Source organism: Notolepis coatsorum (genome assembly GCF_963971535.1).
Source record: "Notolepis coatsorum genome assembly, chromosome: 3".
Taxonomy (NCBI): Eukaryota; Metazoa; Chordata; class Actinopteri; order Aulopiformes; family Paralepididae; genus Notolepis; species Notolepis coatsorum.
In genome coordinates, this window is record NC_140167.1 from 40410995 (window position 1) to 40427811 (window position 16817).

A 16817-nucleotide genomic window follows, 5' to 3' on the forward strand; every position below is an offset into this window, starting at 1 on the left:
CACACACACAGCCACACACAGCTTATAAGTAGCCTGTAACCAGATCTGTTCAGAAGCTATTTAGTTAACTAGGAGCAGAGTTAGGCTTCAAATACAGGTCAGAGGGCTTCAAATGCAGGTCAGGGTCCCAAACAGAACCACGAGTTCCCTCATAAACTGCGCATTAAAAAAGTCTTTCATGTTGCAGTTTCCTTTGCAATATAGCAGCATCAGCGTTATGTTCGTTCTAAAGCTGCTACGATGAAAGTGTGGAATAGGGATAGTATCACAATAATTACAGTCAAGCAATAGTTATATTATTTAGCCCTGATATTTTCAACCGCTGCCAGCTGTCAGTTTTGGTTCGTCATGTTACTCTAAGAACAAAAGAAAAGCCCCTGCAGTATGCTAATGTCACCAGCAGAGGGGGATAGAGCTCAGTTGAGATCACCCACTGGTAGCAAAACTGCATGTTGGGTATAGGGTCCAATATGTTCAACATGTCAGATAATCATATATACTTATTTATTTCTATTCCTTTCTTTTTTCTCAAAATGTGTCTGTTAAGTCTTCCTCAACAAAGATGAAATAAGAGGGTGGGGTTGAAACAGCATCTAAGACAATGCAATCCTCCGCCACCCCAACCACCTGAAACCAATATAAACTATTTTGACTCTTCAGATTATGTTGACACAACAATGCCTTGAGAACAACTATAGCAATAGTATTGATCACAGATGGTTGAGAACCTGGGTCAAATCAGTCAATTGAAATCCATTTCTGTACTTGATTAATTTCCTCTGACACAATAGAACCAAGTGGATCATTCTAAGCATGATCTAAGCAACTGAAAGTAATTCAGATAATTGGCAGAGATACTATTTTCTTTGGGAGCGAGGGAGGGAGGGGGGGGGGGATTTCCAGACACCAGCTAATTCCAGAGATTCGAGAAGTTCATCTCCTTCTCATCTTCTGCCCATTAAGCCATTAAATTTGACTCAGGCATTCAGAAAATGTCTTAAAATAGCTTCCTTCCCTGGCTGGAGGTCAACAATAAATCTTTGGAGCGCGGCACTCCATGGAAAAGACTGAGAATGTAAGATTAGTGAAACAATCTATCCTGACAGGATGTGTTTCAGACAACATGGTATAATCTAGTCTCAACAGATTAACACACAGACAAACCATTACGTTGAACACCTTTTACACTGCTGATCTAAACACACAGCAGACCCAATGTATGGTTAATCACACGCTAGGAGCATATGAATTATTCATCATCAATTTCCACAGGTGGTCCACCTTTCCTGACCCGAGCATCAGAGAAGTATCTCCTGACACTATGCATCTCATGCAACAGAAAGCGGATTGTCTCATTCTCCTTGACATCTTTCCACAGAAACCCGCCAACAACCCTGTGCAAATGCTCTGCGTTAAAGATGAACTGAGACGGCACCACAACACGTCAAGTTAAGATGATCTGTGATGAACCGCACCTCCGCTGTCAGGTGAGCTGAGGACGTTCAGGGCAAACAGCATGGCGTTGGAGAAGGTGGTGGCCTCCTCTTTACTGGCGAAGTTCAGCCCATAGACCTGCCGAGCGTCGCGCCACTGGTGGAAGGTGGGAGTGGCCTGGTTGTACTTCAGACCCTTCACTATGGAGTAGTTGATCACCACCTGTGACAAGGGAGGAAAAGAAGAAGAATGGAGTATTATTTACAGCTAATGAATGCAATACATCACTCAATAAGTCACTCAGTGTGGGGATATATATGGTGTATTGATTCTAATTACAGACGTGACTGTAAAAGGGATTTTTATTCCACCCCTGGCCAGACAGGCAGAAGCCAAACTAAACAGTCTATTCAACGTTTTCAGCTCATGACCCAAATTAGTAAATTGAGTCTCATCCTGGTTAAAACATACTAGTACTGTTGTCAGGTGGATACCCACCAGAACCAGAACCAGGCCAACCATTTTCTGTCCAAACCTGGTATAGGGAGTTTGCGTTACATGTTGTGTACCATTGCATTGTGTAAATATAGTAGGTAGTGTCTTGTAAGCCCATGTGGGCTGGGCACATGACACTGAAATAAACATATTTATGGATGCATGACATATCAGTGACTATATCAGTATCGGCCTGATGGCAGTGATTAGCGCAGTCAAGAAGTGACTGGGGTGAGTAGCGGTGCTATGGGTTAAACTCACTCTCACATCCTCAAAAGACGCATAGACCCATTACTTAGAAGTGAATTCACCTCTTGATATAGCGGTCTGTGTTGCTGCCCGCGGTGTGGGAGACCGGGGTTCAACTCCCACTCGGGGCATCGAAGTTTGAGGTGACGTTGTCGTTGTCACAACCGTTACATAGGTATGGTGATAATGATTTTTTTTTTTTTTTTATCCACTTTTTCTCCCATTTTCTATATTTTCTCCCATCCCAATTTCGTATCATCCAATTCAACCCTCCCCTGTCACAAACGCTGTTTCTTGCCTCCCACAAGCCGGCTGCAATGTGGACTAAGTCATACATAGCACAAGTCCCCTCCGGTACTTGAGGTAACAGCAGTCGCATCTTTTCACCTGCGCAGCTCGATCTCTCAGTGGCGAGGAGTAACGCGTGGGAGGCTCACGCTGCCCCCGACACTTCCTGATTCTACTGCGCAGGCGCACCAACCGACCTGTAGGAGTCGCTGTCCACAACGCCCGATCCCCACCCATCAGTTTCCCACCCCCTAATACGGCCAATGTGTATTAGTATGAACGACCAGCTAAACTGAAAGCAATGTGGAGCGCTGGGCTCGAACAGGCGAGCCCAGCGTCTCCAGCATTTGTGGCGAGCGCATTGCCCACTACGCCACGTAGCCGCCCGGTGATAATGATTTTCTTTTATTGATTGCATCGGTCCAATGAGCAAAACTGGGCTGATGTGAACAACTGATAATTATTTTGTCTAATATGACCATCATTAGATTAAAAATGTATTATTATACAGCACAAGTACAATACAACAAAAATAAATGTGACATCCAACCAGAGTGCAAATGTAACAGTAATGCAATAGTAATATACAATGTACAGGTGATTAAACTGAGTATAAAATATATAAATTAGTACTACTGGGTGTAGTGCTAATCAGATGTATGTACAGAGTTGTAATTAGGGCTGACCTTCGAATTTTTTTTGGCAATCGAAGCTTCGGGGCCGAGCTTCGATTTTAATTCGAAGCTTCGAATAAAAAAAATAATAATTAATATATATATATTTTTTTAATAATAATATTTATTTTATTTTATTTTTTTTAATCTTATGTTGTGGGACTTGTACAGCACTTTGGTAAAAAAAGGTCCGGATTCTACATGGTCCGGCAATGTAGACCTTGTAGACTCCACTACAGACCAATTATCAGTGAATGTTCATGCATTTTTAAGAAGGGCTACTTCCACAAAAAAACAAAGAACTCACCAAAACATCTCAGTAGCACCATATCTAAATGTTCTATTTCATATATGGAGATTCATATTTATTTATGTATTGCATGCATTTCTACATTTTATTTCCTATTTTGTTTATTCATCCCAGTATCTTTCTTTCTTATGTGTGGAATTCTACAAGGCATTTACATTCACATTTACATTTAGTCATTTAGCTGACGCTTTTATCCAAAGCGACTTACAAGTTCTGTACGACAGGTCATCAGGAAGGATACAACTCTATCAGCTGAGTAACAATATTCATCAAAGTGTTGCGTCTTACAGTCTAGGTTAGTTTATTAGGACAAGTGCATGACAGTAAGGTTAGTTAGGGTTAGATTTATTTTATTTTATTTTATTTCAGATAATGGTTGAAGAAGTGCGTCTTTAGTCGACGGCGAAAGATTGGACGGGATTCGGCTGTCCTAACTGGGGTGGGTAGTTCATTCCACCATTGTGGGGCAAGGACTGAGAATAGGCGTGTAGGTGGTGTATATGTGTTTGAGGATCATATCCTTCAAACAGGCAATAGTGATGATATAATTTGGGCAGTGCTGAGCTGGGTTACTTTCCTCCAGTGTATTTGTCCCCCGGCCCCACCCAATGGCCCCATGCACACACACACACACACACACACACACACACACACACACACACACACACACACACAGAAGTTAAAAAAATATTAATTTTTTTTTTTTTTTTTTTAAACTTCGATTTTTTTTTTAATGTTCGAAGCTTGTGCCATCGAACGAAGCTTCGAAGCTTCAAAGTATTTAAGACAGCCCTAGTTGTAATATAAGATTGTCCAGTGATACAGGTACTGTATAAAGACAGTATGGTAGTAGTCATACTGGCCAACAGCGTAACTAGTAAGAGTAGGTAAGGGATATGTACAGATATAGATCTAGTATCTACAGATATGTAAAAGGATTATGTGCAGGTATGTACAGACAGGTGTGGATGAATATATACACAGTAAGAATAAATATATATATATGGTATATACAGCAATATTGTACATGTTATCATACAGAGTTATACAGGTTATATGCGGGTGTATTAGTAGGTATATAGGAGGATTATATGCAGAGTGATAATTGATTAGAAAAGCAGATTAGAAAGCAGATTGAAACTAGAAAATGTTGTTGAAATGTTTTTGGAAAATGTTTTTTATGTAAACTACAATGAAAAAATATCTATATTATGAAAAACCTGTTCATGTTTTTTTTTTGTTGTTGTTTGACAAATAGCCAAAGAAGACAATACCAGAAACTGCTCAGTTTACATGACCCTAAACTGACCCCTCCGCCAGGCACAGACATCCTGACACACAGAACTTCAGATACACAGACAAGTGTTACAAGAGGTGTCTGCATATGTGCAACTGCATATGAAGACGACATGCCAGGGAATACACATCTATGGTGGTCCGTTGGGAGTTGGGACCTACAGGTTTCTCTACGGTACATGACCTTATATGGTAGAAAACGTCAAAAGGAAGGCCATCAATTTTGAACATGCATTATGGTACATAAGCTTTGTTATGAGCGAGGGGAACTGTGAACTTCTCCTGAACTTCCCTGGTGCACTGGTGCAGTAACTCTATTCTGACTCATTTGAGGACACATTCTTTTTATAATTTCTGTATCACATTGAGAAATAGTTTTCATATCTGTAAACTTTGATGAAAAGAAACCGTTTGTGTTTGGTGTTCTAGTTCTTTCACAAGATCTCAACTCAACACGACACGTCGTAAGGAGCATGACCACAGTGGCTCTCAGCTCTCGTCACTTGTCTCGCTTTGTTCCACTCGAACATAGTTTGTGGATCTTGTCACGATGTTAGCTTGTTTCAGATGCCAAGTGCAGAGCCTCCGCAAACCGGTTCTGGTTGACAGAGAAAACAACACGAGGGCTTTGCACAGGGACAAGGAGAGGCAGAGCAGGCCACAGAGCAGGCACACCAAAAGGTGTTATTGCAAAACCACCCATGGATCTCCGCCAGTCTTTTACTTGATCAGAACCAACTGTTGTGTAATACAAAATATCACATGGTTGTAAAAAAGGGGGAAATGGTAAGTGCATTTAAAATAGCTCAAAAGATAATGTTTCAGTGCCAGTCATTCTGTACAGATTGCAGTGATGGCCCCTTGGAAGGGTTGACTTGAGTGACAGCAGTCAGGGTGTAGAAAATATGTTGGAAGAGTTGACTCAAGTGACAGCAGTCAGTGTGTAGAAAAGATGTTGGAAGAGTTGACTCGAGTGACAGCAGTCAGTGTGTAGAAAAGATGTTGGAAGAGTTGACTTGAGTGACAGCAGTCAGTGTGTAGAAAATATGTTGGAAGAGTTGACTTGAGTGACAGCAGTCAGTGTGTAGAAAAGATGTTGGAAGAGTTGACTTGAATGACAGCAGTCAGTGTGTAGAAAAGATGTTGGAAGAGTTGACTTGAGTGACAGCAGTCAGTGTGTAAAAAAGATGTTGGAAGAGTTGACTTGAATGACAGCAGTCAGTGTGTAAAAAAAATGTTGGAAGAGTTGACTTGAATGACAGCAGTCAGTGTACAGTGTGTAGAAAAGATCTAGGAAGAGTTGACTTGAATGACAGCAGTTAGTGTGTAGAAAAGATCTAGGAAGAGTTGACTTGAATGACAGCAGTCACTGTACAGTGTGTAGAAAAGATCTAGGAAGAGTTGACTTGAGTGACAGCAGTCAGTGTGTAGAAAAGATGTTGGAAGGGCTTTGCACAGGGACAGAGCAGGCACACCAAAAGGTGTTAACAGAACAGATTTAGCGAAGCACCTAAAAGGACAGACACGCCGACCTCTATAAAGGATTTCATGAGATCTGTGACGTCTCCCGCTTCAACATCACTGAAGCATTAAACAAGATGTCCCAGTAAACTGCTTTTGATAAGTGACGACTTCAAACTTGAAATGATAACAGATGAGGTACTCAAAAAACTGAGCGCCCTCCAACCTAACAAGGCCACTGGCCATGACAACATCCCCTCCAAATTCCTCAGAGACTCAGCAGCCGCCATCACCCCAGTCATCACACACATAATAAACCTCAAGTTCAAGTTCAAGTTCTTTAATAGTTGTCATACAGAAGTACAGAATACTTTCATACAAAATGCTTCTTACTGTTACGCTCCAGAGCCTCTCCATAAAAGCCTCTCCAAACCTCTCCATAAAACAGGGACACGTCCCCAAAGACTTCAAAATTGCGAGAGTGACCCCCCTGCACAAAAAAGGCAGCAAATTAGACCCAGGCAACTACCGCCCTGTTTCTATTCTTACCCCCATCTCGAAAGTCATGGAAAAAATAGTCTACGAACAGGTAGAAAAGTACCTAGCAGAAAAAAATCTAATCTACGAATTCCAATCTGGCTTCAGAACATCCCACTCCACTGACACATGCCTTCTCTATTTGAACGACCACATCAAACAAGAGGTGGACGCAGGCAAATACTGCGGCATGGTCATGCTGGACCTACAAAAGGCCTCCGACACTGTCAATCACTCCATTCTGATTGACAAGCAATTGGTTTTGGTCTATCAGTGAGCTGGATGCAATCCTACCTGGAGGGGAGAGAACAGATGGTGGAGGTAAACGGTACTCTACCCCCCCCCCCTCCCAGTGAGCTGTGGTGTTCCACAAGGAAGCATACTAGGACCGTAACTGTTGCTAATTTATGCAAATTACATGTCGTCAGCTTGTGACTGCAACTTGTTCTTGTTCGCAGACGACTCAGCCCTGCTGGTCTCTGACAAGAACAAGTTACAGGTTGAAAAAACCCTCAGCTCGCAACTAGGCAGAATCTGCACCTGGCTCGCTGATAACAAACTATCATTACACCTGGGTAAAACAGAGTCCATTCTCTTCGGATCAAATAACAAACTCAGCAAGACCGACGGCTTCTCAGTTACAGTGGGTGACAATATTGTCACAAGGAAAAAGGAAATTACATACCTGGGTTCCATCCTAGAGGCAAATCTTTCCTGTGACAAAATGGCATCCAATGTAATCAAAAAAGTCAACCAACGAACAAGATTCTTGTACCGGATCTCCTCTCTGGTAAACAAGAATACCCTGAAGACTCTGGCAGGAGCACTCATTCAAGGGTACTACGACTATGCTTGCACCTCATGGTTCAAAACTGCTCTCAAAAGAGCACCTACGGAAGGCTGCAATTCGAAACTGGCCACTAGGGGTGGACGGTATAAACGGTATACGGTATAAACGGTATGAATTTGCTCTACGGTATGGATTTTGACTATACCTTGTAACCGGTAGAGCAGCTCTAAAATAGCAATGACGTCATGTAACCACAGCGCGACTATTTCACTCGCATTTGCCCCTAAAAATAGATAGAATTAGTCATAGATAATAGATATGTGCAAACTGGAAAAAGTTATTTAGGAGGCTTCGCGCAGTGGGCGTGTCAACACGCAATTGTCATTTCATAATAAACACATATCACCACGCCGCACAGCAAGTTTCAATCTCAGTTCCTGGCATTTTTAACCAGTGGAGAAAGGTAAGAGATTTCCCTATCGTTTTTATTATATGAATTATTCTATGTTAATAAAACATACCTGGTGATCAACTACAGTTTGCTGTGAACATTATGATATGTGTGTAGTGTTCTGATAACGACGGCTGGGCAGCGGGAGCTGGATGCTGGATTTTGCGAGAAGCATGCAGCTGCAGAGCCGCAGAGCGGGGCCGCTGTGCCTGCACAGTGCAATACTCCAATTCAGCCATTGGCAATTCAGCCGTTGGGTGGAGGGCGCTGTTGAGCGGGCCTGTGACCGGACCTGAAAGCGCCCCTGCTCTGCGGCTCTGCAGTTGCATACTATTGGGATTCGTTGGGAGCAGCACGGAGTCTCGACTCTGGACTTATTTTATTTGGAATATAATGACTGTATACGCAAAAGTAGCCTAGTTTTAAGTTAAAATATTATAAATCTACATGCCTTGAGGATGTCATTCTTTATATAGCCTGCCTATCAGGCAAAAAAAATTATTCTAAAGGAAACACTGATACCGTGATATATACCGTTACCGTCTATGCTTCAAATTATACCGTGATATAAATTTTAGACCATACCGTCCACCCCTACTGGCCACCGTAAATGTCCAAACCCCCCCCACCCCCTTCTGATAGACTGTCTCCTCCCCACCGTATGTATATTTCTCTCCCACCCCCTCCTAATGTACAGTCTCCTTCCCATCATATGTATATATTTTCTGTTAGGATCTCTGGGTAACAGTACTGTATATTTGCATATCATATATGTCACAAATGTAACAGTACTATATACCTGTATGTTATGTATGTCCCTATGTCATAAATGTCATGATGTCATGTATGTCATAAATGTCACTATGAATTGAAAATGGGGGACCCTGATGTAAACAAGACAAACGTCTATACACCTCTATAATAATGCATAAGATGGTGATACATATTAACTTTACTTAACTTGGTTAATAGTAGAGCTGCCGCGATAACCGCATTACCGCGGTATCGCTGTTGCATCACGCTCACCGCAGAGTTAGGCTGAATACCGCGTCACCGCTGTTTTTTTATCATAATAATAAAGTTGGCTTGCGGCTCTGCAGATATACCCTACTCGGTTCCAAGCGACCCTATTGGGTAGAAGTGGTACCAGAAAAGTCATGTGAAACATTGCAGACCACTGACTGGTCAGAAGAGAGACGCGTCACACTTTGTAGCCTCAGTCTGAACAAAAACAGAACGCCGGCGCCGCCATCTTTACTGCCTCGCTAAGGATGCATTTCGTTCAGGATTTGTTTGCGACAGAACCAAGCAATAAACAAAAAAGAATGGATTCACTGTGTATTCTGCCTTATTTATTGATGAAACAAAACCGACATCAACCCAATTTACCACCGAGCGGAGAGTTTAGTGTCACAACAAGATCGCTGATGTGTTAAGTTTGTTGTTGTTAATACTACCGTCAGCCGATATACACGAGAGGTAACGTTATACCCGGGTTTGCTTGGTAGAATACACAATGAGAGGTAACGTTAGCTTTGGCAGAATAGACGCAACGAGAGTCTGGTTAATGTTGTTATTGATTGATTGATTGATTGATTGAAACTGTGTTAAACTCTGGCTTGCTGCAAGCCCTCGGACATCTATGCCCACGGAGCTTTCAGTGTACACAAGCGAGCGGCCCCGCCTGCATCCCCACGGAGACAAACGGAGTAGTACCTGGCTGCAGTGGAAAAGGAACGAAGTACCAGGTGCCTAAAGCGGGTCGAGTCGAGTAGGTACTATGCAGTGGGAAAGCGCCATTAGACTAGAGGCAGGCTATAAGAGTAGACTACTAAAAAAAAAAAAAATGCATTCAAACTTTTTTTTTTTTTGTGCGCACTGTGCGGTAATAACCGCGGCGGTAGGAAATATTTCGCAAATTCGTGCGGTAAGGGAAATATCAATACCGCGGCAGCTCTAGTTAATAGTTAAATTAGTTAATTCTATAACTTTTGATGCCCTAAATGTTGTGCCTGTCACACCCCCACGACCCCCCCAACAACACACAACACACACATACAATGCCCACTCACCTGCTGGTCCTGCAGCTTGACGCCCACCACTCTGAAGGTGTTGTTGGCAGTGTTGTGGTAGATGTTGATGCGGCTGAAGCCCTGCTGACCAGGCTTGATGGGAACCCACTTCTTACTGGCATCATCATACACCATCACAGAGGCCCGTGCCTGGCAGATACTCTGTTCACTGGAGAGGGAAGAGGAGGGAGGGAGGGAGGAAAGAAGAGAGAGAGAGAGAGAGAGAGAGAGAGAGAGGGGTGATTATGTTTTAGCGGTCCAAAGTGCAAGTGGTCCAAAAACCAGGATTGAATGCAAGTTGACCCTAAATTAACCCCAAGGTAACCCTGGCCGCGTGTTACTTTTTAACAGCGGAGCAGTGCAAGAATGTGACAATTTGACCATGTGACCGCGGCAACGCGGGAGAGCGGCAGTGCGGAAATAGGCTGTCTATTGCCATTCTCTAAGCTCCTTAACAGCGCCTAAACTTAACCGTTCTAACCTTAACCAACTCCGAAACAATGCCTAACCTTAACCTTAACCTTAACCATGCCTAACCTTAACCATAGAAAGAATATTGCCATTCTCTAAGACAAACTCTAACCTTAACCAGCTCCTTAACAGCGCCTAAACTTAACCGTTCTAACCTTAACCAACTCCGAAACAATGCCTAACCTTAACCTTAACCTTAACCATGCCTAACCTTAACCGGCGAAAGAATACATGTTAAAAAAAAAATCACGTTAAAAAAAAAATGATGGGATTCGAACTTGTCAACAACGGACCGCAGGACCGCTGCGTTGCCAGGTGAGCTGAGCGCCGAATGAAAATCATGGCGGTTTAGGGCGGTTACATAATGCCGCAAGCTCTGCCGCTCCGCTCTGCGGTTGCCGCGCCTGCCGCGGGGCGTGTCGCAGCCAATCAGGGGAAACGCGGAAGCAACGGCAGCACTGCTCCGCTGTTATTAAGCAATAAGCACCCTGGCCACAGGTCAGAGAGTGTGATCTCTTTACTTACAAGACTCTACAAGGTGGTGTGATGCTCCAAGACAGCAACCTTGTCTTGAGAGTCATGTTTTAAAGACTGGTAGTTAAAAAGAAAGGTCCTAGAGCTGAAGTGTACAAGTAGCCTACATGTTTAGGAGCTTGGGTTGACAGAGCCTGGTCACCTAAATAGCCACTCCAGCTGACCATAGTGACCTTTGGTCTTTTAGTTGAGTGTTCTGTGTTTTGAATTCTTCCCCATACCCCTAATACCACTTGCCACCATATAACTACCATTTCTCAATTCAACTATTATTTATGTGTGCATTATAAAACATTGAAGAGGCGTTTTTTCATAAAATATTGAAGAGTTTGTATTTGTATTGTTGTATTATTTCTTTATTGAAGAGGCATTTCTTTTCTCATGAATAAATACTTAGACGTTGACAGTTTTTATTTAATTGTGTTCCTGACTGCCCCAGTACCTCGGCCGTGTTTTAATCATGCTACTCTGTGGTGAGAAGAAGTAGGTTATGGGATGATATACAGTCAGGGGTATCATGTCCACATCACGACTAGGGCTGAACGATTAATTGATCTTAAATCGAAATCACGATTTGGAATGATGCAATTATCAAATCGCAAAAACAAAACAATATAATTTTTTTTAATGTTTTTATTTTTTTTATATATTTAACCAGGAAGTCCCATTGAGATACAAGATCGGTTTGGGAGAGGGAGGTAAGGGGTTTTAGATTGTGTGTTGTGAAGTTTAGACTTCAGAGAGGGAGAGTAAAGTACAGAAAAAAGGTAGCGTTGGGTACCGGTATCGATTCCCAGGTAAAAAGAAAAATGTTCAGGCTTGGTGTTCCGAAAAGACCCATGCGTAGGCCAGATGCAAGCCGCATTTTACAATAAACCTCTGTGGGGCTGCTTAAAAATAATAATAATTATAATTGCAAATTTAATCGCAATCGCAATATCTGTCAGAAAAATCGCAATTACATTATTTCTCAAGATCGTGCAGCCCTAATCACGACACATCATTATACATTCCTCTCCGGTCCCGTGTTCCCTGTGGACCAGGACACAGTGTATTATACACACAGGACAGTGTATAAAAGTAGGTCTTCGTCTTAAGTACAGGTGGATGCTATAAACACTTCATTGATGAAGTTAATGGGTTGTTTAGTTCACAGCCTTTTAAAAAGCCCCTCTCTGCGGCATCAGGCGAGGAGGACATTCTGCCAGGCCTGCCTCTGCAGCGCAGTCCTCAATAGATCAGAGACAGGAACATTATCAAATACAATGCTTGGTCACCAGATGATCACACAGAAACTATCCCTACAAACCGCACGACGCCACCAGGAGGTTTGGATTCACCGTTCGAGTAGCAAGCAGCTGAATTTCAACATCCGGTTTAGAAGTTTGCGGTGGAGGAAATATGTTTTATGTTTTAACTTTTACCGCAGCCGCTTCTGCCGTCGCGGCCAACGTCAACGCGGCTACCGTCGCCGTCGCTCCTTGAAAGTGAACCGACATCTGGTTTGTTATCTACTGTCGACCGCCGGGCCGTCTCAGAACGGTCAGACATTTTTAGCTGGCTGCTCGGGTCACAGGGCGCTAGGGGAGCCACACCTATCTACTCTCACCACTGCAAGTGACCACTTTTGGGAATAGTAAGTTACTACCGTTGGATTCTCACAGCTTGTACGCCCCGAGGAGAGGGAGGGGTGGCCATTTTGAAACCCTACACACAAGTAAGACTAAAACCTCAACCTCAAACCAAGCCCTCGAAAATTCCCCCGTCTCTCCTGCCCTTTGCTGTGGCGTAGCGGTATAATAATGATGTATCCCTAAATATTAAAGAGGCACAGGGGCTGAAGGGTGTGTGTGTGTGTGTGTGTGTGTGTGTGTGTGTGTGTTGGGATCACAGGCTAATGACAGTGTGTTAAAAACACAAGTGTCTAATCAACAAGCCTATTGCCAGCTGGAAATTCAATGTACTTTCAATGTAAAATGAAAGTAAAAGTACATAAAAAGACACACGCACACATGCATGCACATACGCGCGCGTGGGCAAACACACACACAAACTCACTCAAAAGCTCAGAAGAATAAATGAACAAACCTCTACAAATAACCTCAGAGCTGACAGGAAAAACATTTCCTCAAAACAAAGGCAACGATCGACAAAGCTGGCCATTTAATTACATGGTTAAGCAGTTCTATGATTAACTAAGTACCATTTCCATAGCAAATTACCGCATTCCCAAGACAGAATCACACATGCAACGTAGCCCCGCGACTATATATAGCTGTAGGCCGTGCGTTATGAGTCACGTTCATTTCCTGACCATATGTTGTTTGAAGCATAACAGTATAGTGGGACAGAGGCCAGGGAGCGTAAGAGGGAGAGGTGAACAACTAAACACCGTTTACATTTTCACTTTCAACATCCCAGCTCAGCTGTGCTCTAAATGATGTTCACAGCAAAAGGCAGCAGGTGTCACGGGGAGAGAGAGAGAGAGAGAGAGAGAGAGAGAGAGAGAGAGAGAGAGAGAGAGAGCCAAAGAACAAAGTTTCATAACTTCCTGATGGTTGACGCTGTGCCGTCTGGCGTCAAGTGATGTGTTGACGATGCATGCAGCGGATGCCGTGTGTGACAGGCGGGTGACGGGCTGTCTGTCATCAAGGCTCTCATGCTGTTTCACATTAGCGGCTCCAAGTGAAGAGAGGAGGGAGTCGAGTTCCAGTGAAAATAAACTCCACCGACAGGAAATCAGCGCCAACGTGACAGAACCTGTGACACTATTTAATAATTCACCGATTATTGTTATTATCATTACCGCTTGTCAAAAAGGACATTCTGCGTTGCAAATAGGAATGAGAAAAACACTTGACTTTAGGTCTTGTGATGATGTGCACCATTCAATGCAAATGCGTTAGACTTTAGAGGGTCGTTTTCCAAAGGGGATGCTCCAAACATTGACGGCGTTTTACATTGATCGTTCCATCCACTCCATCTTAGCTCCATCAGTCTTCCACAGTCATCCTCAGAGGGTTGTTTCTAAGGCCCACAGGACACCAGTAGCATTCAAATGTCAACAACAGTAGCATTCAAATGTCTCTCTCTCTCTCTCTCCCTCTCCCAAGAGGGAGACAACATGGCACATTTGGAGATCTCTCTTTGGATTATTAGTACATGACTGCATTTGACGGACAGATCGGAGCCGGCCACGGCATATTTAAATTGGTTGGTATCTGCGGTGAGGTGCTTCGTTGTCTGATTATTACATCTGAAGGAGCATTCGGCCACTCAAGCAGCAGCAGAGGTGTTTGACTTTTTGAGGTTTTAGGCAGATTTGGTTCCACAAAGAAATGCGGTGGCAGTACTTGGGATTCAGACCCGACGACGACCGAAGAACTCGAACATGTCGACGAAGCAATTTGTAAACTTTGTCTCGTCTGAAGAAGGTCGTTGCGAAAAGGAGGAAACGACTCGAATTTCAAAGCCACCTTTGATCACATCGCTCTGCTGTATATCTGCCGTGTATTTGCCGTATAGCTGCCGTATATCTGCTGTGTATTTGCCGTATAGCTGCTGTGTATTTGCCGTATAGCTGCCGTATATCTGCTGTGTATTTGCCGTATAGCTGCCGTATAGCTGCCGTGGGAACCGCAGAGAAGAGGAGGAGAGAAAACAACTGCACAGCTGCAGCTCCACAATATTTGGAACTTTTGCCTGTTCAAATAACAACAAGCTCGCCGTGAGCGACACCACCCACAGTGAGAGACAGTGGACAGAGCAAGCAGGGGGCCGTCTGCCGCTCCGTCGTAGCTGGCACAGAAAACAGGAGCTGGCCAGCGCTCAGGATAGAGATGGCACAGTGTGCGAGGGTAGACGTGGACGGGCCCACTCTTTTGTGTATTTCCATTCGGCCTGTACAGTGCGACATATATATCGCACGTGCTACAGCAACAGCGGTCTGTGCGATGGATGGATTTACTTCAGTAGCACTGGTGCGATAGGGATTCGGTTCATATAGATACTCTTATTTTGAAAATCCTGTAGCGGGTCTCATTTCTGCCCACGCGCAGCTCCAGCTAGGCTCCGAAAGCTAGCAACGTTCAGGTGCATATGATAATCTTATTTTGAAAAAACTCTTGTGACAACTCGACGAGTCATATCCGCCCTATCCGTGCGCCTTCTGCAAGCAGAGCAGCGCGTTGGTCGGTTCACTCGGTTGGTGCGCACTGAACTGCTGCGTTAACACAGCAGTGCGCCTACACCAGTGGCGGCTCGCTAGGGCGCCGACCCACCTGTTAAATGAGAGAAGAAGAAAAAAAAAAAAAATTGTTTTTTGTTTTATAGCCCTATAAATAATATAAACATGTTTAAAATGAATAATATTTACTCATTTTAAGTATGTTTGTATTTCCAATGCACAATATAACGTTATTATCTAAATTAAAAAAACAGCGTTTTCATGGGCAGGAAGTGACGTTTTTTTTTATTTTTTCGTATTTCTCGCCCGGGCAAGAAGCGATAGCGCTCTGACTGCGCGTCACAGTTTGATCGCTGTCTCCGTCACAGCCAATCAGTGCATACGGCGTTGTGCGTTGAAATATGACTATTATGTTGGAATCCGAGCGCGATTTGAAGCGGTCTAGAAAGCAGCGTGAACTTCCGTGAGAATTTCCATAGCCGCATTTCGCGGAGACGCTCTCTGATTGGCCGACGCCAGTATTTTTTTCTATGGCAGAATTTCACAGAGACGATCTCTGATTGGCCGAATCCAATTTCTAATGTTCCAATTCTAGCTTCTAGCTTGGTTCCTGGTACTAGGACTGTTGTTTGTCTTAGAGCGTGCCGTGCTGTGACTGCAAGTTCTTTAGACTGTTAAGCTTAGGCACTCTTTCAAAGTTGGTTAAGGTTAGAGTTTGTCTTAGAGCATGGCGATAGAACGCCAGGTAGTTTGCAGTCTGTTCGAGCGGAAATGGACAAAGGAATGTACTTGTTGAGTGTTGTGCTAACGTCGACGAGCTCAGCTGAGCTAACACTTGGCTAACAAGCTATATGGCGGATTATACACGTTTCCTGCCCTGGACGTTTCAACTAAACAGTGAGTCTCTCTCTCTCTCTCTCTAACGTTAGTACTACTAGGCTGGTGCGGGCTAACTGGCTATCGTTCTGGGAGCTAACGTTAGTAGTACTACTAGGCTGGTGCGGGCTAACTGGCTATCGTTCTGGGAGCTAACGTTAGTAGTACTACTAGGCTGGTGCGGGCTAACTGGCTATCGTTCTGTGATTTGTTTACTTGGTAACACGGGTTGCTAAGGAATTTAGGTTTGAGGTTGAAGAAATCTCTCTCTCTCTCTCTCTCTCTCTCTTCTTAACGTTAACGGTTGTAAATAGTTTTTTTAGGAGCAGTACTACTGCTGGCCATTCATGAAGCGAGACATTGCTGATTGTTTATTTATCGATGGCTCATTGATTTAACTACTGCAGCTCTCTCGGATTGAAAATACGTGGATTATGGCTTGTTCAATATCGTCTATGTTTGAATGAATGAATGAATGAATGAGAACTTTATTAACAGATTGCAGAATGGGTACAATACAGTACGGCTCAATACACACAATTGTTAAGGGGATGCAGACCAGAGAAAGACGTTTGTCTTGTTTACATCAGGGTCCCAGATTTTCGATTCATATCGATAGTTTAATAGCTAGCCTTGGCTCGTTTAACAATATGCAAAATATGTGTACAGCCCTGTACTCATACTGAAGTTATT

At 43.5% G+C, this 16817-nt stretch overlaps 1 protein-coding gene across 1 annotated transcript in view; it reads right to left on the reverse strand.

The window, feature by feature from the left end:
- Nucleotides 1–16817, reverse strand: part of evla (Enah/Vasp-like a) — a gene marked incomplete at its 5' end in the record, with an annotated part of 84201 nt that overhangs the window by 25592 nt on the left and 41792 nt on the right. Inside the window, 2 exons of the mRNA XM_084309372.1 lie at nt 1476–1656; nt 10058–10226. Coding sequence (XP_084165498.1) covers nt 1476–1656; nt 10058–10226 — 350 coding nt within the window. The remainder of the gene's footprint in view (nt 1–1475; nt 1657–10057; nt 10227–16817) is intronic.